The 27,735-nt window shown below is 37.7% G+C and overlaps 1 protein-coding gene across 4 annotated transcripts in view; it reads right to left on the reverse strand.

Moving 5' to 3' along the window:
- The window catches only part of RNF180 (ring finger protein 180), a 51,181-nt gene that overhangs the window by 6,641 nt on the left and 16,805 nt on the right, over positions 1-27,735 (reverse strand). For all 4 annotated transcript variants that reach the window (XM_026037452.1, XM_026037469.1, XM_026037460.1 and 1 more), the window contains 2 exons: positions 9,488-9,713; positions 5,027-5,152 (listed from right to left, as the gene is read on the reverse strand). In XM_026037452.1, the coding sequence (XP_025893237.1) occupies positions 5,027-5,152; positions 9,488-9,713 (352 nt within the window). The remainder of the gene's footprint in view (positions 1-5,026; positions 5,153-9,487; positions 9,714-27,735) is intronic.

Genomic DNA, 27,735 nt, shown 5'->3' on the forward strand with positions numbered 1-27,735 from the left:
GTGAGAGTAAATCAGAAGATAACCTGTAGGAGCCCAAGTAATGTGCTCTACTAATGGCCTTGCATAACTTCACAGACCACTTCCATCTGCCTCCTCTAATACACTTTCCCAATAAAAATGCTGTAGATGCCCTTCGTATAGAAAAGCCCCCATACCCTCAAACCATCACTTCAAAAGGATGCTTCACTCTGCTTTATCTTTCTTTGAGATAATGTAATCACAACCATATGTAAAACCAAAGATGTGGGCTAATCAAAAATTTAGCCAATGACATAATGTCTTCCATTTTGTTATGTCCCTAATAATTCTACTTACTTTTTTGACTACAGCTGTGCATTGCATGATTTCAAAAAACCAAAGCAAATCCCACACCTGAATATTATATATATGTGAAACCAATAAAGATAACTCTTGGCTGACAAGTTTATTGTTTCCATCATCAGTGAGCTGAATAATTTATTATCATTAGTCAATTTTAGCAGCTCATGCATCTCTTTTCCTAATCACAGATGCTGGAATGCAGCGGGATTTCAATGACAGCTCACTGTCATTTGCTAGATGTTGTTTTCCATTGTATTTTACATCACATATTTCATCTTTTGCCTTAGTCTGGTTTTATTTTTATGTACCTTGCTGAAAGAGGCTGTTATTTGCTGAAGGGTCTGCTTCCCATAGGAAGTTTCCCCTTGCTTGTCCTGTCCCTATTTCAAGGGGATGGTGTTTCTACGTGGCTTTCACAGAGCAGGTATTATCCCAGGCTTCCTGCATGTCTACCAGTACATGTTCTCCAGTACATGTGCAAGCTGTATCATTTTCTGCTTATGCTAATAAAATAGTTAAATCACAAGATTTGCTACTTAAAATGAACTATGAGTCCTGTATTTTCAACAACAGAAATGAGTCTCTGTTACCAGAGAGATTTCTGAGACATGGCAGCCATCCTGTATGAACGTCTGCACATCAGGTCACCCTGATTCCCAATCTCATATCTTAATCCCTAACTTAGTCTGAAACCTCCAGCAAACTCGAGTGCCAAAGGCATCTAGTTTCTTCCCAAAGCTAAGGCTACTCAGGCCAGGCAGAACATACGAAATGAACCAGCGATCACATAGCTCTTGAAAGAACAAAATAGCTTATCAAAGTTCTTGTAGCAGTCAGTGCTCTAAGAAATACTAACTTCATACTGCTCTATTTGACAATAATTTTTTTCAAGGTCAGAAGCAGGACTATTTTTTTTCTTTTTTGTAGTTAATATCTGCCTTTTTTATAGCTATAAACCTATATGTTTTATAGCTTATATTTTAATCTTACATAGAAGACATACAATACACAAAAGTCCTGCTTGAATTTAACACTAATATGGTCTTTATCATTAATCACTTCAATAATATCTCTCAGGCCTTCAAGAGAGAAAGGAGGTAACTTCTCACTTGAAGTTTGCTTTTTGAGATATTGCAAATTGCATTCAATCAATGTTACAAATATTTAAAATTCACATAAAGTGCTTGCAGTTTTATACTAGGCAAGAAATGAAGATGAGATTTTTTTCCATTCACACAGAGCAAATTGGAACTCAGTGGGGATTATTATTTACATTTAAAATTTTTGCAAAGCAACTGTTCCTACCATTAACTTGAACTCAAAGACAAGAACTATGAGACAGTGCCTCTTTCATTAATTAACAATATTCTGAATATTAAATAAATAACCAAACAAGAATTTGCAAAGACTGATTTCATGGGTTAACAGTTCAGCAGTTACTGATTAAAACACAAAGCATAAAGCTAGCTAGCGTGTCTCATCAAAGAATCAGGTTACTAAAAAGGATAAAAAAAAAGAGAAAGCAAGCTTTAGAAATAAACCTATAAAAGCACATTAAATGCATGCGAGCACATTTTTATATTTGGTATTTCACATAATTAAATTCTGCAGATTAATTAAATATGAAGTTGTGTTTACCAACTTCATGAAAACTATTCAACTCCTACATTGCCTAGTCTTCTTCACAAATTCACAGCAAAGCTAGAACAACTTGTGTTTTCTATCTTGGGCTGTTTATTTCCCTGGAAGTAAATGAAACACCAGGACTGTGGGAGGGCACAATAGGCTTAGAAAGCGTTCTCTCCTCTGCCCAGACATCTGTGATTTTTCTATAATTATTGATACTCGAATATAAGACACTTGGCTTAAAGTGCTGGGATGCATACTAAAACCGGGTAACCCATCTCATGTTTCACAATACAAGTCATTTGACTGTGGGAGCCATAATGGAATTCTGATGGACAGTCTGTAAATAATTCTTTTCTTAAAAAAAATTATAAAATGCTTTTTTTCTTATTTTTTTTTTCTTTTTCTACCTTCCATTAAACTATAACACACTAAATGCCAAATGCACAGGACATCATATAACAGTTCTAAAAAATGATTTATAGTAAAACCTGTTCTCCTACTTTAGAACTGGATCACTTTCCTCATTCTATTAATTTTTTCATCACTGTTTTTTTATCTGTTACATACTTTTTTCACTGTCCCTGTACCGACTAAAGTTCATAATTATCTTTATGGTCCTCTGTTCATGCTCGGAACTCTTCATCCTCAGTATCCTCTTTCATTTCCCTTATCACTGAACATGTGTATAAATCACGTTGCAAAAGCATTCCTTTTCTTCAAATTTGCTGTCTTCTCAGCTGACTAGATACTACATTTCAGCTGTCATCAATTCGTGCTGAAATATTCTTTTGTATGATGGTTTTGTATCATATTATGTAGTGACATCACATCCTATTAGTTTCATTCCTCCCCTATAACTGCTCCCCAGCTACTTACTGGACTTCTGGTTTCGGTTGTTCAGAAAAAATGCATTAAGACAAAAAAATCTATTGACATTTATAGGTTAGCTTAACACAATAAGTTAAATAAACTGAATAAGGATAAAAGAGTTATTAAAAGCAATAGCACACTGACGGTTTGTGGCCTGAATGTTACTTGGCATAGTGCTCAATCCTCATTAGATGCCTGTTTCTTGAATTGCATGATTACCGTATTTTGCTCAAAAATTACTTTCATTCTTTAAGGATACTGAGATTTCAATATAATATTGCAGATCATTTAACAAAAATCTCCAAAGAGTTCTGCTCTACACTACTGTACAGTAGGACGTGTCCAGTGGCACAGCTGAGGCTCCTTAGGGCGGCTTCAGTACAAACAGCTCAACCACGGAAGGGATTTTGGGGCTAAGTTAGTGCAAAACTGTCTCTGACATAACCTCTACTTTTCAAACATAACTTCAAACTTCATATCTTAACTAACATTCATAACTTAAATTACATTTTCAAGGTTTATTGTTTTTATGTCCAGAGCACTAAACCCACATAACATACTCTGGAAATATGGGAAAGCTTCAACCATCTGACATTTGAAAACAGCAGTCAGATTTTCAGGGACCTTTACACCCGTGGGCTGCGTACAGGCCAAAAGAACAGGCTTTTCCAGCGGGGCCACACTATTTGGTTTTTGACAGTGCAGCACTGTCGAATCAGTTATTGTCCCAGTCAAATCTCTGCATTTTTCTGTTCTGTGCTACTGTTTCTGTTTCTGTGCTACTTACCCCTTTTAGCTCTTTTCTTCTTTGCATTCTGCATATTTTGCCTTCTGCAGCTCCATCCCAGCTCTCTCACATTCTCTTCCTTCACATTCCTCTCTGGGAGGGATTTTATGCTACCCTTCTGAGATACCTAGATCCTGCAGTATCCTTTATTTTTTGGGGGCAACTTATCTAATTTCCAGGTAGTACACTGCTTAATTGGCAGGAAATCTCCAGCTTTCCCTTTTAATAATTTCTTAAGACCATAGTTTTTCATATATAGGAAATGCATCTTCATATGAGTTATAACACATACATGAAACACGCCATATATACAATACAATAGGTTACAACAAAACTCAGCATCAACATCCCAACTGCCCTTAGAGAAGAAGAAACACCATTTTTCCTGGCAACAGCTTCCACCCCTGGGCAGTACCAAAGAACATCTGCCAGCTCTCAAACCTCTGCTCATTTTTGATAGCTCAGAGCATTCCTTGTTATTTTCACTATCAAATCATGATGCTCTGTGTCACTCTGTGTTTTACAAGCAGCTGACCAGACTTATCAAATTTGACCTACAAAAAGGCCAGTGTAGACACATAAAGAGGCTATAAGAAGGAAGTGATCCTGTTTGTTTTTTTTTTCGCCACTTGCTTTTATAGAAGCAATCTATATTGTTCTTGTGAAAAGGAAAAAAAGATTTCTTAGCAAGACTTAGCACTATAGAACGCGACTAGATCAGTAAACACAGATGAGGCCTGGTGAAGAAAGGCCTCATTAGACTGTAAACGAGGAACTCAGACAAACAGTGAATCACACATTTCCCTCCTCCAGCCAAATGTTTTTCTGTTAACAATCCTTTAAAATCACGGCAAAATTTAACTATTAAAATACGCTTCATTCATGTAGTAAATAGAAAATAAAACTAGAAAGAAAAAACCCTCTCTTGTTCCATCTTGTATGTATAAAAGGATGAATCTATGAAATAATTCCAATTATTTTATAAGACCTCTTTCATAAAAGATTGATTTGGGATTTTTGTGTGTGTGTTTCTTTATTGACCACAGTTAGAAACAGTAACTTTTCTTCCAGGGTAATCACTCCACTAGCAGATGAAACATTAGAAACTTTCCAAACAAAAAATGTGCATAAAATTATGTTTATAATTTGCACAAAACCAAAGATTAAAGGTTAAAAAAAAGTTACACACCCAAATTTCCATTTTACAATTTGCAGCGTATCTTTTGATTCCAAGCTGGATGAGAATTTTTAACTTAGCTTTACCGTAGTAGTCATCCATCTTTGATGGTCAGTTAGACATTTATTTTCAAATACTGTACTCAAGTGTGTGCAGAGATTAGAGAAAAATAGAAAAAATAACAATTTAAATCTGAAAATTAATTCCTTCATGTCCAAATGATAAAGAAATGATTTTCTTACCTTCAAAAACTCTGAAAGCTTTCTTGCAGCTTGGTAGAGGCCATTTTGCAGAATTTGATTTTTGAAAACTTTCTTTTAATTTCAAATATTCCGTAGGAAAAAAAGATTTGGTAGAGTTGTTCAGTTCTACAAAAAATAATGGGAAAGAATATATATGTATTAATGCTGCAATTACAGCAATAATTTTCCTATGTTAATTCTACAAGGTTTTGAAAATCACATTAAAAATATGTCCAGATACAGTAAGAACAAGTCTTAAACATGCTCTTCTAATTCTCTATTTCCAGACTAAGGTACTTAGCAAAGATAATGTGAAACACAATGTGAATGGAGTATATTATAAATAGGGTATTTAAATTACAAGACAATATCTCCATGAATGAATGAATCTGTGATATAAATTTTTTGTTCCTGCTGCTCTTTGCTTTAACATCATCAGTCAAGAGCAGCTGGCAATGACGGAAAGAGATGGAAAAGTCTGAAAAAATATACTGTGGATTAACAGGAATTAATACTTAACATACTCTTAGAATGATTAATGACACAGTGGAATAGCTGAGGAAACAGCTGGATGGACTGCAAGACAAAAACAGCAAAATGAACCTATTCATGATCATTTATCTATGGAAAATAGAATTAAAAGATGAACACATTATCCTATAACATAGATGAAGTGATCTGATGATAACAGTTAACAAACTAAAAGGAAAACAATTTTAAACCCGAATTTTAGTAACTTGAATGAACATTTTCCCTTCCAACTATCCCGGCTCCATATAAATACTAGTAATAGTGGTTGTTGCCACAAGTCATTGTGTATATTAAAAAGAGAAAGAAAAGAAAGGGCCTTCACAGATCTTTGAAAAATCTTATGTATTATTATTATTATAATTATTATTACTTTGGTGCATCTTTGCATACCTTTTTCATAATCAATGCTTTTTTTTTTTTTTTTTTTTCCTAAGAGATGAATCTTCTGACAAACCTGAGAAATCTAAAATTTTTGTGAAAGGAAAAAAAGAAAGTCTGACAGGAAGCTACTGAGCCCCTCCATTGCAGTGGCTCTTGCTGTTTAAGTGAAAGGAGTGAGCAGACTCAAAGTCAAAAATAAGCTGCTCTTATTCTGAAGTCTTCCAAAGCACCCTTCTTTATCTCACGATGTCCCAATGCAGACAGAACTGGCCACACAGCATGCAGAAAGTGAGAAATCCCCAAAAGCTTCTACCTTGCTTTGTGAGAACAGGGCTACTGTCACAAAAGCCATGTCAGTGAATGGAGTGGGGCCATTTTTTCTCCCGAATATATCTGAAATAAATTCAGTACTTTTTCACTAGTGATTTTCACTTTCTGTGGAAGAGCTCTATATGACATTGAATTTATTCTGATTAAGTACTATCAGGATTCAGAGATAAAGTGTCTGGTGAGACTCTGCTGGCTGAATCTACACAGAGTGTTTTAGTTTCCTTTTAATGGCAATAAAAATTGACTTTCCAAATGTAACCACTAAAATCTCCGGTGAGGCATCTAGTTCCTGTTTTTCGCCAAAGGCCGTGATGAGTGACAACTCTGCAGGCCTTTACGAGGTTGCTTGCTTAGGCTTTCAGATCGGCCAGACTAAGCTCCCTTTCCCCAGGGGACACTGTTGTGTGGCCGTCTTACCGTGCACAAATAGCACCCTCATTCTGGTTTTTACAAGTGCTGGGTTTATTACGCATGGGTGCCAGATCTGGCACTTCTTGGAAATATTTTACATGAACCAAAACCACCTATTTCAAAGCACACAAGCCTGTCCCAGGTTCATTCTTTTATCTACTATGAGAGAGATTTCACAGTTAAGAGTTTCCTGGAAATGGACTGCTGTGACCAGATCAATTTTTGTCCTTTTCCACAGGTGAGTCCCTGGCACTCTGTCATCTGACCAGAAGTGCATTTATCCTGGGGGATTCCGTCCTTTAAGGCATCGGAATGTGCCACAGGCATTGCCAGAGCAATGTGTCTGCAGTGGCTCCTGGGACTAGTAGAGGAGGCTCCCTTGATATGGGCAATCAGCCAGCTTAAGTTTCCTCATGAGTCACATTTGTTTTCATAGCTCTGGACTCAGCACTTCTTTTCTTTATAATGAATCTTTTTCTTTGTAACTGATCGTTCATGGATCTTCTGGCCTTCAGCTTCTTTTTGACTTGTTACCGGCATCCTTCTATTTTGGTTGCATTCAGTTTGTAAAACTGTACAAGCTAAAAAAGTGAACTTCTAAACTTTTTTTTTTGACACGTCCTTGTAAAATAAAATATGAAAGGAAAGTAGTAGAAGGCATCTATAATACTAGAACAGATTAGTTAAGGAAATGAGACAGCCAGGCTGTAACATTAGTGGTAAACGTGAAGAGCTCTAGCAATTCTGCTTCATTGGCTGCACCAACAGCAGCGACTTTACATAACTTTTAAAAGATTTAATAAACCTCACTAGTAAAAAATATCAACTTACATTTATATTAGTCCTGCTCTACTTGTATTCCCTAATATGTTGATATTATTCATTTTTCTAAGGATATGATATCAACATCAATATTTCTTGGTTGAAATACAGCTTATAAGCTGTTCAACATGCTATGCATTAGCAAATTACAAAATATTTTTCATAATAGATATATAATAAAGCAAAGTCAATTTAGTTTATTTTCAAATATATTGCTAAGTCAAGTATATACTACTATAAATTATTTAGCAATATGCAAATAGCTCTGGTAAGGTCATAATGGATTTCTCTGAATTTGCTAACTCTACATTCATATCATGTACGTGCTATGACTCTATTCTTGGCACTGCATTTACAGTTTAGCCACACAAATCCATTTTCTCAATAAAACTACATGCCTTCCTAAGTACTCAATTGCTACAAATAATCCTGGAAATAGTTCACTTAGCTGATAGCACTTCAGAGGTGTTATAAAGGTTTGCAAATACATTTTAGCAAGCATCCTTACCCTCTTTCTGCTCTCCCAGTGGTACTTCAGTGCAGCAACCCTGTTAAATAGCTTTTCTTTATTCAAAGCCCTACAGCAGCTAAAAGCCATTCTCTAGCAGTGAAACCCACTTCATCTGCACATCAAATCCAAAGTAGCATTGAGCATTAAGAAAATTGAGTGAGAATGGCTTGAAACCTCTACATACCAGACAGGCGAAGTGTTGAGAGTGCTCAGGCTTCAGTTTCACATGCAGTTTTTCTGCCACAGTGCTGGTTTAGTCAGGCCCTGCCCATGGCCATTGCTCTTGCCATCTGCAGCACTCAAGTGAACCACACTAGGGAAACTAGTATGGCTCAAAAATGCCTCTTTCCCACTCCAAAGAGCTCTTTCTCAGACAGTTCAGTTCCCCAAGCTAGTTTGGCATCCAATTATACAACATTGTGCTCTTCAAATGAAGAGTCTGTGCATGAGCAGAAATAGAAGCTGGGTAGCTCTGCTGCTCAGTGCAAAATTGTAACTTAATTCCACATTATCTGCATCCCCAACCTGTCATCACCACAGTATCATCCCTGTTTAAGCAGGATGCCTGCATGATCCCTGCAGCATGCAAAAATAAACATGTGTTCCCTCTGGCTGAGTCACTTCCATTATTTTGTGACCATCTATGCAGAGTTTAAGTGCTATAATCTGCCTGATTCCATATATCATCATGAAACTTTATCCACAGTGTTGGAATTCACCTTGTTAAGCTGTATGTATAAAGACTGACCCATGAAGTTCCATGCATAACATCAAGAGGACCACTTAACCTTTCCTATTCCTACATCCTTTCCGACCTCAAACAACAAACCTACCACAAACGTTCTCCTACTGCAAGAAGTCAGGAGTACTGAAGATGAAGGTGTAAGAGGGGAGGAGGGCAGAGTTTAAAAACGATATTAGTTAGAACTCTATTGTTCTATCAGCTTTTATTTTTACCTACAGCTAACTTAAGGTCATAAAACCAAGAAAAGAATAACTTTCATCATTAATTTAACAATTTTAAGATGCTTTTTTAGTGAGGTACTTTGAGGAAATGCATGTTTATAATGTTTGGAGTTTGTGATTATTTTGCAAGAGTAAATATGAATTTAGTATGAATTTAGCAAGTAAATATGAAATATCAAAACTTCTCTTAAAAAACAAGTTTTCTTGAAATACACTCCAGAGTAATTTCTTACTACTTATGAAGGCCTACCTGTAATAGTTCTATGAAGAAATAAATAGAAAGAAACCCCCCAAAATAGGTAAAAAGGCCAAATGCTGCTCTGCATGGATTGTGGATTTACCCCAGTACATATTCTTTTATTATTTCTTGGGGCAAGAGAACAGCAGGGAGTAGCTATTCTGTAGCAGGGAGTTACCATGCTTTTAGCTACATATTTATTCAGGCTAGATATACACCAAGAAAGAGTTATAAGTATTTTTCTATATTGTAAAAAGTTTAATGTATATACCTGCTTGGAAAAAGACTCTGGCAATTGTAGTGCGACACAGTGGGCATGGAGTGCTGGCTGGATTGTCTTTGGCAAGCGTCCTTAGGCAAGGCTCACAGAAGACGTGGTGGCAGGGATAGCACATGTAAGGATTGAAATAAAGATCCAGGCACACTGCACAGAGATAGCTTTCTTTGTCTCCTCCGAATTCATGCTCATCATCTGTGTGCAGGTTATCATTTGCAGTCTGCAAGAAGAGAAACAGAGAGCACATTTCTTCACAGCTCAGCGTATAACTATTTTGGATAAACCAATCAGCAAGAAGGTGGCTTTAAATAATGCTGAAGAAGTCAGTACACTGTGTGATATTCTTAACTTTTAAAACACGCTACTTTCAGTGAGATAATGAAACATATGGACAAGACAGGCATGCCACAACAAGCATTGAGGAAGTAGAGAACAAAAGTGAGTGAAAGAAAGTAAAAGAAACAGTAAAGGAAAGTAGCAACAAAACCAGAAAGCTTGATCCAAGCTGTAATATTGTAAGATTTCTTATTTTAAAACAAATTTTAATAATTTGTAACTTCATTATCAAAATACCTGTCAATTTTCCTAAGAAAGGCAAATTGAACAAACAGCTCTAAGTTCTTCTGCCTTTGAAAAGTAGCTTGTGAAGAGTATGTTTCTGCAAGTGTCACGGTTTAGAACAAAGCACAACTTTATCATTAGAATGGAGAACCTGAACCTTAATGTAGAAAGGAAACCCTTCTAGCTTTTCCTTCTAGGAAACTCTAGCAACTTGACAAATTCTTGGTTTTGCTAGCATTTGTGCTACAAATTTTCTTGAAGGGATGTATTTATAGGTGGGCATAACTAGAATTCAATATTGTGTACATGTCATCCGAGTATAAAAATGTTTATATATCACTACCAGGTTCCTCCTTTGTTCTTGTTAAAGGATTCAAACTTTCCATGTAATCTGAAGATCTTATACTGATGGCACCCAAAATTTCTGGCCTAGGAAAAGTGTATTTTCTTCATTTCTATGGGAACAAAACAAGAAACAGATTTACTTGGCTCTGTTTCCTCTACTTCTACACTCTGTTCCAGAGCTAACAGAACCCAACTTATCCATTGGGATACAACAGACCCACCAGGAAACACCCGAGAGGGTGTCAGACACTGCTGAGGGTCAAAATTCTTCTCAGATGCCCCTTATTCTAAGCTTTCCAACCTTACCTAGTGGTCCCAATTTAAGCATCTTAATTCCAAGCCGCCTTTGAGTATCAGTAACTCCTTGTAGGCTCCAACACCCACACTTAACCCCCTATGCTCAACCACTTGCTCAGCCACTACATCATACTCACCTCCTCGCCACGCCTGCAGAAGTCCTTAAAGACACCTATAGTCAACACTAAGCATAACTCATGACTCACTGCTACCCAATATATACTGCTCAGTGCCAGAGCAGCTGCATAATTAGCATCTAATCTGCATACCCATCAGCTGCCTGTTAGACAGGCCACTTTCGTCACTTGTAGGCTATGCCAGACTATCACTGCTACTCGTATACCATATATTCAAAATATTTTGTGGCTATTCAGAGACATGGGAGTCTCTATGTCTGTCTCAGGGATAATTGTGTTTATGGCTTGCTGCTTGGGATTTCTGCTCTCTCATTACAGCCAATCCTCTGCTATCTGGGTTACTGAACACAGCAAATAATAAATAAGCCCAAACAACATGAGTACTATGGAATGCATTTGAAAACCTAGAGCAGAAATTTGTCTCCAGGAGGATTTATCAGTTCTAGATAAGCATAATTCCTAGTTTGGGTCCAGCACTGTCCAAACATGAACTCTTGTGCAACCCAGACTGTCAATAATCCCTGTGTGGCTCTTACCTCAGCACTTACTACTCCAGCTTGCTTTTCTCCTTGTCAGATCTGAGATGGCTCCAGAAAATCAGAGCCAGTTTTGCTTTGGTCTGTACTGAGCAATCTGGAAATTTATTGTGGACATAAACAGGCTGCTCTGACATGTGGCCACCGTGGGTCTGCTTTGGATTATTACTTTGAGCTCTAGGCTCCAGGAAAGGAACTGTGGCATTTTTTGAGGCAAGTCTGCCCAGGAAGAGCATTGGAGCAGTATTTTAACTCATCAATAATCCTGCTTGACCCAGGCTGTCTCTGCACTTATGAGTAGCCAGCATTAGAAATGTATGGCAAAAGGTAATTGAGAGTTGCCTATAACTATGTAATTTTATACAGAAGGAAGCCTTTCTTTGACAAAAATCAGAGAACAGACTGGCACAGAGAGTGAGGAACGCAGCATTTGTGCTTGGTACACAGCAGAGATGTCTTCAGCTGAAATTCGGAAGCACTAATGCATTTGGCAATGAAAAAAACTCCACAATTCAGCCATATAGGGACAAAAGTCAGAAATAAAAGTGAGCACAAACCCAAAAGTTAGGAGACAAAAGCAAGTGTTTGCGGACTGGCTTTGAAAGGAATGGAAAAATAATGGCTAGAGAGAAACGCCGCTCTGACTGAGTGCACATTAAGCACCGCACGGGCCAATTAAGCATGTAAGAGAGTGGAGGCAAAAAGGCTGGAGGACTCGAGGGTAATGGAAGGTTCTGAGGTAGGTTTGTGACCAGGATAACATGGACAGACAGGAGAATCTCAGTGTCTACTGAAATTAGTAGGAAGATCTAAATTATTCTAACATGCGAGCTATATTCTGTTTAAAAGTAATTTGATTAGTGGGTGAGAGGAAGGAAAGCTGCCCTTCTAAGATGTCCTATCTACTCAAAAGGCATCAGTTAGTGCAAAGCTTAAATCACAGGAGTTTCCCTATGCAAGAAGCTACTGTTAAATAATTTAGATGAGTATTATTTTCTATTTGCAACTAAACAGTCCAACAACCAAAGCTTCAGAGTTTGGGAGCTATCCAAGCATAAAGCAGAATGTTGCCCTTGCAGAGAGATTATAATACAGACAAAACTGAGGAAGGCCATGTGGATATAAGAGGCAGTGAAAGGAATAAAAGACTCTATAGAGTGCAGCAGGGAAACCTTTTAAGCAGCATAAATCCTATTACTACTTAGCAATGAGTGAAAGGTCCTAAAACTTTCCCCGTTCCCAAATCACATGGGAAATGCTAATACTGCCTTTATCCCCTTACTGTGATCAGTGATATTTCACTGCATGGATGTCATGAGGATGTAAACAGACAAACAAACAAGAAGGGCAAAGGAACAAGGGATCAGCTTGAGAAGCCTGTGAGCATGTGAGGAGAGCCCTTATCACCTGTGATATGCTATATGCTCTCTAACTACATACTGCAGAGCCGCTGCATTCAGTTGTTTAACCACTTTTTTTCTGGAAAAGCCAACAGGGCTTCACTGTGCAACTCAGTCCACTTAGAAAGGGCCAGCTGCCCTTTCTTTGTATGAACAACCTGTATGCAAGGTCAGATAAATATTTCCCTTTCTTTTCCCTTAAAGCAGATAAAAGAGAGTAACCATCAACAAGGTATAGATTCAAAAAAGTCATAGTCTGCATCTAATAGGTCTGCATTGACAGACAGAGATTGTAATGCTGACAACTGATGCAGACATGTAGCCATGCAGAACAGACTGAATAGTTGTGACTTTTAAAAACATTTTGAAATCAGTGGCTAAAAAAAAGTTTCTCAGAAAAATTTTGAGCAAAACAAGGAACATAAAGGCCATATTAAGAGACCACAAGTAGAGCATCACATGGAAAATGAACCAAACTTCTTAGAAATACAGACACAGGTTTCCCTCATTAGTTAGAATTCAGTCACTTGTATTAAATCAGCAGAGGGCATCAATACAGCTGTGAAGGACAACACTAGGAGTGGTTAAATGCCAAGTCTGGAAAACTTGCAGAAAAGATGCTTGGTGCAAGCTGAAAGCAGCTCTCACTGCTGTCTTGGGAAGGGCATAATCAGCAGTTAGTGAGCCTCAGCACAGTCCGCGCTCCAGCAAGCACTTGTCAGGAATACTGACAAGAAACGATGGTCAAAAATGGCAAAATAAAAATCCTTCTGGGCCACTGACAGTTGTAGAAGCCATTCGGTCATTCAATTGATTCAGAAACCCTTAAGTATCTTCCTTCGGTGCTGCACCTCCCATGCCCAAGTTATCAAAGTCGGCGCTTGCCTAAGGGGTGAACATCTGGCAGAAAAAAAGAAAACTTCTAAAAATATGAATTCCAAAGCTGCAGAATCAGACAGAAATGGAAAGAAAAGCTAAAGTATTCCTGATTGTGATGAGAATTACTGATAAGGCTTTTTATTCAGAAGCTACAACTTTGACCGCATTCTCTAGCAATGCAAAAAAAAAAACACAATAAAACATTTACTTTCAAGCATGTGACTAATCCTGAGAGGCTGGAAGATTATCAATTTACAGACAGCACCACCAGTCAGTAAGCTGGGGAAAGCAGTCACTGAGCACTTAAATATGAAATTCAGAAAGGCCAAAACCTAGATGGGCCTAGAAATACTGTTGCATGTAGATGTAAACTAGAAGAAATTCGACATGTATGCTATCAGCATTGTGATGAAAAATTATTTTTCACAAGCAGTACAGCGAAAGCCTGGAAGAAGATAGGAAGGAATCCGGAGGAAAGAAGATTGCTGAAGGAAGTGTTAGTGTCTGTAAGCAAAGGAGGGGGTTGTATTTAGGGATGCGGAGGGTAAAGAATGTGAAGGAAATCAGATGTCATGTCTGAGTTACGTAGGGTATGAAGGAATCGGAAAGCAGGTTCACTGTTGTTCACCTAAAAACTTGTAGTCGTTTTCTTTCAAGTTAGTGACAGTAACAGCATTTATTATTATATATATTTATTATTCTATATATTAACATTAACATATTGTTGCTTATTAGAAATTATCTAGCCTAACTTCTGCAGGCTAGACGAGGGACTTTTTATGGACATTTAAAAGTAAATTCAAAAAAAAAATGAAACCAAGTACATTTTTAAAATGTTTAAAAATCCCTGTGATAAGTGTTTAATGATTAAACTGGCGGCAGTTCTTCCAAGTGAGGCTCTGGGGTTTGTACGCCTGGTAGCTTGTTTTGGCTGACTGGTATAATGAATGAAAAGGGCATGTTTTGAGGCTTCCAGCAAACCTAAGTTTAAAACATACAGATTATAACAGGGCAGATAGGCCAATGCCTGTGGCTTACATTTCTGAGCAAATTAACTCTTCACTCTGAACTGCCCGCACTCTAAACTTCTCCCTATACAACTTCTTGGAAAAATCCAAAGGCAAACGGAAAACTTCAAAGCAGAGCAAAGTAGCTTGACTAGCTCTCTGGAGCTACCTATTGCTAGGAGCCAGGTCCCTCTTTCAGACTCTCCCTGCTGCTTTTGGGCTGGATAAATTGCCCAAAGGGAAAAGCATCTGAAGGACATTTTATTTCAAGCAAAGAACGTATTTTTGATTTGTGTATTTAAAAGTAGCTTTAGGCAATGGAGGTCTTCAACTCTTGATTAAGTACTTTGTAGACCATAGCTTCTAAAACAACAATTAACTATGCGTAGACACCTATACTTTAGCATATAAGGTTATAAAGTGACAACATCGAATGAATATCATAATAAAAGTGAAAATCAGAACATTTTGAACAAATAATCACGCGTTAACCTCCAAGTGACCTTCTCCATATTCCAGACACAATAAATTATCTGTCTGTCTTCTTCCCAGAGCATAGAGCCTTCCAAAGACTCTTAACTTCCTTTCCGTGCACTGTTCAAGTCATTAGAGGTTGTTCTGGGCATGGACATTCTGTTCATGTTCATTCATGAAGGTTACTGCTGCTTTCCACCTTTTCAAAAGGTGGAAAAACCTTTTGACCATCCAAACGTCGTTCTCCTCACTCTAGCAATTTGCTTAATCCAACATGCTTGATTTGATTTACGTGTATGCATAATAACTTCTCACTATCTACCTTCGATCATTTCTATCTTAAGATAATGACGGCTGCTATAGTATTAGTACAATATTTTCTTAGTCCTGAATGATCTCCTAAGGAACAGCACAGGCAATTTAGTCTCCTGTCTACTTAAAATTCATTGAATTATTATGCACAGGCCATAATTGTACACACATTATATTTGCTACAAACTGAGCCAGGTCAATAACTAAGTCTTCATTGACCTTATCATACCCCTACCTATGATAATTATCTATCTGGTCCATTATTTTAGTATCTGAGCATCTTTCCATCATAATTCATGACAGCCTGTGTGCTTAGCTGAAATTATTTTCTCTAAAATGCATTAGTATTTTCTGCACTTACCTACTGCAACTCTCTACTCTTGCTCTGGGCAACCACTAGAGCCCTGCGTTGGGCAGAGGTTAACCTGGAGATGCCAGCAAGACTGAGATTACTGGATTAATTCAGCACTCACTCAGTGCAACATCAATCCCATCCTTATAAGTAAGCACTTCACTGGAGTCTGAGTTGATTCAGTCTGCATTCTTCTTTGGGAATGCATTCATTTTATCATGAAAAGAATACCAAGGTAATATGGCAACACCTAATTTTTGCAAACCCGAAATTATTACAGAGAAACAAGAACATGGTTTCTCTGGGATGAGTTTGAATTTTTAATGCACATATTTATTTAATGTGATCATTAAGAAACCATGTCCTTTTACATCTTCACTTAAGTTTTATTCTTTCTACCGAAATAAAAGATCGCCAACTATTAGTTATATCAAAGCAGTTGCTATCTGTATCCTGCCAATTCACATACATAAAATCAATGCATTATTTCAGCCAAAATATTAATTCTCCTTGTAAAAACAGACCACCCTTTAATTTTGAGATAACCAACATATCTGCAGCCCTAAAATAACAGACAACACCATGTATTTATTTTTCCACGCTACTTGTAGGCTTTGTGTGAACACACGCGCTATTATTCTGTCACAGAAATACTCATAATAAAATGAGTTGTGAAAGGATGTCTGGAACAGTGCTGCTATATTTTGGCAGCTCTGCATAAATATAGTCATAGGATTCCAAACAACGCATCTGAAATTCTTCTTGTCGTTCAGCATAAAACCAAAGCGTTTATAACGATCCATGACATGATGTGAGTTAATAGGTAGCACACAAAAGGCCCCTTTGTGCATAACTCCTACTCCTGCCATTAAAAAAGGTCTCCTCCCCAGCACAGTTGTGCAGAACGAGCCTTGGAAAGAGGCCTGTTCATAGATTTAGTTGCAGTCTTGTTCTGAACTGCACTGTCTATAGTCACAGGTATTTCCATTTCTGCAACACAGCTTGATAACATCACAGTACCAGACTGTAAATTTTTGGGTTTTTTTGCTAAAATTTCACTGTTCCAGGGACTTGTCAGCCCCAGGTAACAGCTCTCTGCCTACACAGCCTGCACTTGTGGCTGAGCAGACTGCAGGAGATGAGCAGAGCTCATGAGGGCAGCACGTGGGCACCTGCACAGGGGGACTGCAAGCAGGTATTAGAGGACCAACTCAATGAAAGATACGCAGATTTTCTGGTCACTTGGGATGTTTATAGAGGACTTGCTATTGATTTAGGCAAAAAGATAGGCTTGTTGAACTTAACAGGCTTTTTCAAGGAATTTATTTAAATAAATTTTATATAAACTAGTGGTATTACATAAAACATTATTTGCAGTGATCACACAATCTTGCCAATGGTATTAATATGAAGAAAACAGAGATCTGCAGCAGAAGACAGAAGCAAAATGGAGATATTTCTTCCTTTTTAATCTGCAAATATTATGATTTGGGTTAGAATGATCACAACTATACCTCAAAAAAGGAATTTAACCCAAATAAATTAACTGTGCTTCTGTCTGCATTTACACAGGTGTGCACTATGGTAGGTAGTGCCCCGGCTCTCTGTGTGGGCACCTGCTGGGACAGGCTGCCAGCTGGGTCAGGCAGTCAGGGTGCCCTTTCAATTGGTCTGGACAACCAGCCTAGAGATTTATGGAATCTGAAATATCCCCAACCTATGTAGAACTTGTGATACGTTACAGCAAGAAGAAGATTCACCAAGCGAGATGAATTTTTTCAAAATAACTAAAATAAGGATCCTAAATTTATAAGGAGACAATTAAAGATGTGTCCCAGTTTTCAAAAGTTTTCGTTATCTAGATGAGCAACTGGGTGATCTTGCTCAGAATAATAAGATCACCTATTTAAGAGTTTTGGCAGAGTTTCTTAAATACGATTTCATTATTATATAAATAGATTCCATATATAAACCATACTAAAGTAGAAAACATGCTTACATTGCTAGGAGAGAGACGCAAAAGGATTTCAAAGAAGAATATACCTGGGAAAGATCCCAAGGGGAAAGATCAAATCTTGTCACTGTTGGTTATTCTGCTATACTCCAGTGACTAAGGTAACTACTAAATAACTCAAACTTCACTAGAATTGAATCTTTGAATTCACTTCCTATGTACTTCAGCAAAACCAGAAAATATTTATCAACAGGACAGGCATTTTTTTCCCAAGATAATTTACATAGTTATTTTGATGTAGTAAAACTTACAGTTTCTAATTCATCTGTAGTATACATTCTAAAGTGAGATTGAAACAGCAAAACCCACCAAAAATATAATTAACTACAGAAATAAAAAGTGTTTTATTTTCTTCTTTTCATGCAGCCTTTGAGGAGTGACATTGAAATCTGATCCCGTTCTATTCAAAAAAAAAAAAAAAAATCAGATGGATTTGTGGTAACAAAATTGAAAAAGGATTGTTCTTCTGAAAAACAAGATCTACATACTCAGTGTGACTAACCATCTCTTTTCAAATCTTCTCTTTTGTTATTTTCTATCAGAAAATATGAATTATGGTTCTGTGATGGCAGCTGCCAGCAATAATCACTACATTCTTTCCTCAGTATTTTATTCACTCAAGTCCAAAGTTGCCCAAGTTGTTCCAAAATTTGCTTTCCCTCAGATTTAACCATTAGTTGTCTTAACGCTGAGATGTAGAACCTGGAAAGTTTCAAAGAGTTCAGCTGTGAGGACGGTAATTTGTAAATTCTCTTTCGTGGTTCTTGATTCAAACAGCCATTATCAAAATATTTTCTGGCAGATGAACAGAGCAGAACTGTTTATTTTTTACTCTAAGTGGGAAATTTTGTAGACATGCATGTGTGTTTTTTATCATAATGGAACTTTAATCATATATATGGCATTCTTCTATATTTTCCCCAGAAGTTTGGTGAAGATAAGGCCATTTTAATTTTTAGCACGGCAACATTTCCCTTCTTGCAAGCCTTCTTACAAAAGCCTTGAAGGAACAGAATAATGAACTCTTATGATTTCAATCTTTTCTCCCCATTTAATATAGCACAGTTGTGTTTTTTCTAAACGTTTTTAGAAGGCTTCTCAGAAACCGATATGAAAATCCTTCAAAATCCAGAGAACTTAGAGCTTTTGAGTGACAGGAGCATGCAATGCAAAAACAGAATTAAACATCTGCTATTTTGCATTTCTCCAACTGGACTGAAATAGGAGGATGAGACTGCTAACCTTGGTGCACGAGACACACCAAGACAAGGATTTAAGAATTACTGTGCTAAAGTATGAGGAAAAAACACTGTCATCATTTCAGGGATATACTTAAGCAGGCAAAATTAAATTTCTGCTTGCTTAGTACATTTTGGTTAACAGTTTTGTAGAGGAAGTCTCCTTGCCACTCAGTAAGCAGGGATCTGTTCTTTAGAAGCGCAATGACGCTTTGCCCAGATGCCCTGCTGGAAGATGATGCTGACTGAATGTGGCTCTTTTCTGTTGCCTCATGTGGTGTAGGAGAAGGTGCCTGCCTCAAGACAGGCTCCTAAGTGCATCTTCAGAAGAGATACGAGCTGAGATGCAAACACAACCAGGTGGAAGTGCCACCGTGGAACGCTGCAGTGGTCACCACGGCAGGACTGCTTTCCTGGTGGCAGGGAGGGTGACATTCAACCAGTCTTGTTGCCTTAACAGAATTTATGTCTTCTTGCCTTAACAGAATTTGTCCATGTTCTGATGAGCTATGTAGGACACTGGTAACAAATGTGTCTTTACATTGGAGAAAATGTGAACAGTAGTAAGTTAGATTAATAATAAGTTATGATTCTGCTACCTGTGTGTTTAGTCATAAGTTATGATTCTGTTTATGCACATCTATTTTGTGGTTTTGCTGCAGCATTTACATTCATGCTGCACACTGACCTGGAATATATCTTTCCAATATTAGCATACATAATTTAGCGTATTACAACATAAATCAGCACTGTATTTCATTTATGAAAGGAGCTGTACAGAAACGCTCTTTGCCTTTTCATTTTCTCCTACAAATATTCTTTTGATAAACTAATCTCTTTGTAAGAAGAACAGGTGCTTCAAACCCTACGGTAACAGAAACTGAATTGTAGTATTTTAATCACAACATTTCAAGAAACTGAAGCTACTCTGGCGCATTCTGTTACAACTGTAAGACCTCCAATCTTCTGGTAAGTTTATATATTAATCCATGTAATATCTACAAATACTTCTCCATGAACTTTCTTCCCTGTTTTTTCCCTCGTTTTTTTGCTTAAATGAACAAATAATTACAGTGCCAAAGTTTCTTTGCAAAGCAACACTTTCATCTTCAAAACTAGACCAAAGAGAACAAAAGTGTTTTAGTAAATGACAATCAATAACAAAAGATCATCTGTGAAAAGTTTAATAGTTGGATTCAGTCCTCAAATACTGCAGATCACTGTAGCTAATTCAATGACCACAGAACTCCTCAGGAGCTTTTGCTGGTGCCATCAAGCAGCTTGGTTAAGTTTCTGGGTATACATCAGTTTTCTGAACAGTCTCTCACAAGAGGTGTCTGGGAGTCCTACTTCACTTCCTGATCTCCCTAAGAGTTACAGGAAATCATGCTCAACCAGAAACAATTTTCTGATTAGGGAAAAAAGAAAGCAACAAATTTTAAAGTTCAGTTCTAGAGTTTGGATATCTGCACCAGAGGGAAAAAAAGACTAAAGAAGAGAACATAGCTGATACAAAATGATAACAAATAGAAACCGTACTTGTACTTTTGGCTGCAACCAGAGGCAGAGAATTGCAGCAAATAATTTTGATATTCAATTAACAATTAGCGAGTATCTAGAGAATTCACTTTTCAAACAGAAACAGCAACCACATAAAGGCTAACTTAAAAAGAAAAGAGTATATATATGGAATGATGGAATAAGCTCCAAAAAACTGAAAAAAAAAAATTTAAAAAAGGGGGAGGGGCCTTAGAGTAGTTGTTGCTAAGTTTAACAGACTCTTCTCCTTGCCTTTTCCACTGGACATCAGGTATTAGTATTAGCACATTTACAATCATGCCTGTCCAATAGATTGCACCATCATGCAGCACAGACCTGGTCAACACCAGCTGCCCATGGTGGCTCCTTTAACAACAGCAGTTGTTCACAGCAGCTCCATTAATTTTCTCCAAGAACTAAGTCAGTCCTCCTGCACAGAAAAAACTGTGCGTAAGAAAATTCACATTTATGCCTGTGCATAAATGAACTGGCATTCAGCACAGCAGTGTGCATTCAAGCTACACCAACCCAAGTAAAACTGCTAGAGAAAGCTACCTTCATGACACTAAGTTTTGCAAACTTTTCTTAGCAGTCGAAAAGCTCAGATCAAGCGGTACCAAGGTTACGATCAACACAAATGCTTACAAAGTGCACAAAACAGTCAAATTCTCTAGAACTCAGCATTTTGTTACTAAAAAAGAATTTTTTTAGCTCTCACTCTGCAGGTAGACCTTCAAAGGCAGTAAAATCCTGGACTCCTACCCGAGATACGCTACACTCACATTTTTTTTTTCCTTTTGATGAGCAGATGGGTTGAGAGCCTTGAGTAGCTAAAGGAGAGAAGGCTTCCATTGCTGGCAGGAATCACTCTTTGAAGTCAACTGATAAAAGTGAACTCCTCTCTAGTTTAGCATTTTAAAAAAAACTTCAAAACCATCTAGATTTGATACGTTCTAAACCTTTTTATTGAATAATTGCACTTCTAATTTTATTTTCCCTAATTTGGGCAGCATTCTGTATCCTCACCTATCAAAATGAAAGTACTCTTTTGGGATGATTAAATATAACAATCAAAGACAAAGTAAACCCAGATGTCATGAAACACACAAGTAGTCACGGTCAGTAGTGTTGGTTTGCAAGTAGCTGATGTCCAGCTAGTAAGGTGAGATCATTTTTAAATAGATTATTTATCTGTTCTTCAGACAAAAACAGGACATACTTGTACAAAGCTCACTGTATATGCTCAAAGACCTAAGTATATTAACAGAATAGAATACATCAAGCTCTAGATTTTTTGTTTTATGGCTTTCACAGTGACTTCAGTGGAAGTCTAGCACTTTATTTTGGGTTGCAAGCCCTCAAGCAGGACATCCACCATAAAGCCTTTGTGAAGGGTATGACCAGCACAAACGCTTACAGGGTGCACAACCATCACATTCTCTAGAACCAAGAAGTCCATTACTTAAAAAAAAAAAAAAAAAAAAAAAAAAAAAAGATTTTCAGCTCTCACTCTGCAGAGACACCTTCAAGAGTAATAAAATTTGACTGTTAAGGACAACCTTGGAGAAAAGTTCCATGATGCAAAGTCTGCAGCTCTTAAGTCTGCAGCTCTAACTGTGAAGTCCATCAGTGTCAACTTCAGTCATTTAACCAGATCATCGAGTGGAGAGCACTGGTGCAAAGTGGAATGAACTCAGCTGGGAAGGAGGTGGTACTGGGAAGGAGACACAGTGAAAAGCACAAACGTGTCAAAACACAACCACCAGAGAGAAAAACAATAAACTCGGGAGTGGCACTCATATGCCTGCGGGTTATAGTCTTGCTCACTGATGTGGCATGAAGATACTGAGCAGGTGTTAATAAATCAGTGGTTAATTATCCTTCCAAGAACTGTGCCTTGGCAGGAGCTCAGGCCAACAGATCACCAGATAATCTTCTTTTAAAAAAGTAAACAAAAAGCACAAGTCACCTGTTGCATAATTGCAGGAGGATAATTATGTAATTATAGAAGCTAAGGGCTCATTATCGATTTTGCTTTATGAGCTAAACTGAAGTGTAACAGTGTACCTAAGTTTTCAATGATTCTTCAGCCTGCAATCGCACTGCATTCACACCGCACCCAACCTTACTGTATATATATGCTTCTGGTTTTTAATAGCTATTTTTAAAATGCCAAGAGATACTTCTTCATATCAAACCCAAATGACTTGAAAATATTATTTTAAAAGATCTTGTAAAAAAAAACGCCTGTAATCAAAGATAATAAAATCTAGCTAATTATATTGCCATTTTTTTAAGTGTAAAACATCATTATAAGCCCCCTAAAATACAGTTCTTAAGTTAACATCTCATAAGCAGAACCACAGGAACTACGGAACACAGAGCCACATTAAGAACTACAGAAACTGTGAAAACAGGATTATTTCATAAACATACTGCATAATTGCACAGAAAGCTACAGAGTTAAACTGTACTTCCATGCTCAGAAAAAAGCTGACTGAAGTGACATACTATACAGCACTAACACAATTTTCATGCTAAGAAGCTTGAGTAAATTCTTGAGTAAATAATGTTGCATTTATTTCTGAACACTTCTAAAATAATATTCAGAGTTGTTAAAATTATTCAGCAACTGAATTTTAGGTTGCTAGGCAATAACACAAAAAGTCTCATTCTGTATAATGTGTACTTCCATTTTAAAATATAGAGCTTACTAGCTAAGGCATAATAGCCTTACAAGAGAGAAACAACAAAGATGCCAACATAAAGATACTAGAAGAGAATGTTCACATGAAGAAATCAGAATGAGCTCACAGTTTACCAGAACACAAAGAAATCAAGAAAAGTTAACAAAGAATATGTATATATTTGTATTTAAATGTTTCCTTCTCTTTTGCGTGAAGGACTGTGGTTTGTGCAAAAGAAGAGAATGATGCCTTCAAGATTAATTCGTTTGCCTTCAGCAAAGGACTTCTGCAAATTTTTTTTTTTTGAACTTCACAAATGGACTTTAAGAAGTGTGTGTGACCCAGCAATCTAGATGCTGCACTTTTAAAATCCTAAACAACTGTCCTTTTGAAATACAGACCAAGAAAAGGTACACACACTAACCTGAAACAGATGCCTGTCTTAATTTTCCTCCTTAAGTTATCTAACTTACACACATTCACAGCACAAATACCAGAGCGAAGCTCTTCACTTGTATCAGAAGAAATTATAGGTCAAAATCTTGAACTTCTTAATGGAGAAAAGAAGCTCAACTATCGATTTCATGAAATGGGCACTAGAATGACAAACTGAGTAGATGCCTTGTAATTGAGCTGGAATTCTTTGGAGAATTCAAAGACTAACATGATTCTGAAATTACCTATAATTTTGAAAACTTGTTTCAGTTAAAAATTGCAACAATTGCTTCAGGGCATCAAGATATTCCAATCAAAATCCATGGAAAGTCTTCAGAGAATATAGCAATTGTATCGACTTTCTTGGATCTGAGCAAGTTTTACCCTCAAATTTCAGTACAGTACATTGCTTTTCTAGACAATTACCCTAAAGTATTTTTCATTTAAATAAATTTTGAATTATTATCCCCAAAAGCTCGTGATATTTAGCTGGTAAGCAAAACAAAACCAAAAAAGAAATCTCTTGCCTGACCTAGAACCTCTTAGGCACACATTTTCATTTTAATGAAAGCTCTGCTTTCTATAATACTGTATTTCGTCACCTAGGCATTTTTAGTTTCAAGTTCTGCTTCATTTTAGGTGATACTAATTTATGTAGACTCAAGGGTATTACTAATATCTTAAAAACGCAGAGAGTAACTCTGTGAAAGCATGTATCTAATAGCTCTCTGAAAGCATATATCATCTTCTGTAACATAATCAATTAGAAACTGAAATACTTTCCAAACTGGACTAAATTAATAATTCAGACTGATCTGTATTGCCACAATCAATATAACAGCTTTTAACTCAAGTGAAAAAAATAAGACTATGAGCTCAAAAACTGGAGATGATTTCTGGTTTGCATCAGACAAATACTATTATATAAGTACTTGAAAATTACTGAGATTAGGGAAACACAGTCAAATAAGAAAAAAACAACCCTCCAGATGCCCTGTGAAGCAAACAGACCATGACTTGATGAAACAAAACCTTATGTAGCACTAAAACAGAGATCTAGTAACAAATCACGAGCCACTGCTCCCTGCTATTCTTACGTGCACTAGTCCCATGCTCTACCCGGACAGCTCTCTGCTTCTGCAAAGTCTGCCCCGCCTGAGAGTATCTGTCAATAATGCAAAGACATGAGTACCTATTTTAGTTACAGCGATGAGAGAACACAAAATCTGTTTTATTTCTCATTTTGTTAATTAAATCCATTTAGTTGAGCACTTTTTTACATACTGTGTTTTGCTGAGCATTTCACTTTATTTCTGCAGCATTTATTCTTCTCTTGAGCTGACTGTCACCCTTCTAGTTTGCTGTTCCAGGCCACTGAATCATTTCACACAGCAGGCTGCATGAAGCACAGCCTCAAGCTTAGATTATTGATTTTACTTACACTGAAAAAAACATCCAGTATTCTGAAGCTCTCTGAAACAAGTGAAGACGCTACGATATTCTCACTGTTAAAGCTTCCAAATAAAATACTACAAATCCTTTCCTACAGAAAAGCTACTGAGCTAAGCGGGCGCTGTTTGGTATGAAGTGCAGCTTTATTTAAAGCAGTCCTTACAGGGAGCTCTTTGCAGTTCCAGTGTGGTTAGGCAGGGTGACCCTAGGCCTGCCATGACCACACACTGGTAACCTGCTCTTAACTATTCCTGTCCTTCTAGAATGTTATGTCCTTTCTTCCAATTTGTGCCTAACATATGCATGCTTCCATAGCATGAGAAGTAGTGCAATTTGTGGGCTGAAAATCATCTGTGGTGATGGCTACTGTTCAGATATAGCACAGTCTTTCTAAAGCTATTGGGAAAAAAACCCACAGAATATGAATTTTTTTAGGCTTTGGAAGGAATTTGCAATGCAGTATGAGAAAACTAAGCTAAGTCAAGCCAAGTCTTCCTTATGGAGCGAGTGAAATCAGCAAAAGAGGATGCTGGGAAACTTTTACATTCAATTGTGTAATTTTTGGTAATTTTTGCTGATATTAGCATCCTTATAATTCAATATTATTGCTAGAATACTCTAGCAATGTATCAGCAGCGTATCTTTTGCTAATTTAGCAAAGTGCTCACTGCAGTGGACTATATTTCTAAAATAAGTTATTGCTAAGAGAAGAAACAAGAGCAGGACAAACATTCCCATTGCTCAACACAGTAATGGGGTACAGGACGCTGCTACGCAGTAGAGCTGCTCCCAATGAGGCAGCGAGAGCTAAAGCTCCGCTCGGATTCCCAGAACACATCTTTCTTCTTTTCTGCAATTTCCACTTGCCAATAAAACTTTGCTACAGAGATAAAAGCGCCCTTGACTGAAGTTCTCTGAAAAATGGCTGCACGCCCACTCTTTGCAGTGGGGCAGGTGCATTTGTACCCTCCTCTTGCACTTGCTTGCACTGCTGTGTTGGGAGTGGAGCCCACAGCACAGAGCGGGCTGTGCTCATCACTACATACCCGGCTTGGGTGCGCTCCTTGCTGTTTGCTACCATACCCATTTTTGCACCGTGCAGATTTGCACGTTCAGAATTAAATAACTCCTTGTATTAAAATCCAGAATTCCCCCATATAAATGGCACCGCTTAGGTACTGAAACTGATCTTAATGGAGGCGGGATCAAACCCTTCTTTCTTTCCAAGGTACTGGGCTTCCCCCTCGCTACAGAGCATTTATTTTTGAACAACGCTTCAGATTCTGCTTTTGAAAAAATACAGTATCTCCCTCCAAATTACAGTAGCTCTTACAGTACTACATACAAGTAAAATATAAACTTCCTTAGTCCATTTTAAAGCAATGTATCAACAGGACCTACTAGTTGAGAATTATTCATCGTTTTAACTTAATACATGTGAGTATATAAGGCTATGAAGCTCTAATGCAGATACAGAAGTCCATCTGATAAATTCATGAAGATAAAGGATCTATCAGTTTTTATATCCACATTATAGAAGCAGAGTATCAACATGCTCATATGCAGAAGCTCTCTCCATTCCCTTCACACCAAATCACTCTGCGTAACATCTCAGATGTTTCCACCAAGAACAACTGCAAGTTTGGAGCTATCATCAGAAACACCCATCGGCTGGAGACGTTTGCTTGCAGGGACCATTTTGACTGCAAAGGAACAAGACTGACTGATAAACGCTTTCTATTGAGGACTGTATATACCTGAACCAAAGACAGCAAAAATAGCAAATGTAAGGACATGTTTAGACGCGACAGCTCAGCTGCTATAATGGCTTTGTTTCTAACCACACACTCCACCTGTATTCTTATGCTGACTGCAGCAACCTACTGAACTCAGCAGGAGCCAAATTAGAGAGAAAAATCAATAGTGAAGAAGTTTTTGCTCTGTTGGCTTTCACTTGGTTCACCTCTCTGAGTCGGGTCACTGCGAGTCAGACGAGACTAGAAGCGCGCACAATTGTGGCCTGACTCCCTTTCACCAACAGCAACATGAAACCTCTGCCCAGGTTGCTTACTCATACTGCCATTTAAACAAGAAAACCACATCCTAGCGTATTTTGACACTGCAGGGTTCTGATCATGTGGTAGTCTGAATAGCCTAGGAAGTCAAGATAAAACTATGTTGCAATAATGTATCAAGGACATGTTGACTCACACGCTTTCCTTGCAGCTGATGCACAGGAAAAGCAAAATCCCTGACAAATTCCGGTTCAGGCACAACTCCACCATGCCAATCCAGCAGTCCTGACAGACTGACATTCTTAACAAAAATGGATAATGCAAACTTTGTGGAAGAGAACAAAATCCAGGATAGGACAAGTGTCACGCCTTTTGTATGTGCGTTTGCACTTCAGCTCCATTAAGTTTCTTTGTGATTCTCCCAGCTTCAGCTGCAGTCCCATTCAACAGCAGCAACCCAACAAGAGGGAGCTGAAGGAGCAGCCCCCTCTTCCCTCTGCTCTCTTACATGGAGCAGCCCCACTCTGGCACTCAAGGCCCACAGTTTGTCAGCTAAACTCTA

Source organism: Nothoprocta perdicaria, unplaced genomic scaffold (genome assembly GCF_003342845.1).
Source record: "Nothoprocta perdicaria isolate Ctin4 unplaced genomic scaffold, notPer1 scaffold_1, whole genome shotgun sequence".
In the NCBI taxonomy this organism is placed as follows: domain Eukaryota; kingdom Metazoa; phylum Chordata; class Aves; order Tinamiformes; family Tinamidae; genus Nothoprocta; species Nothoprocta perdicaria.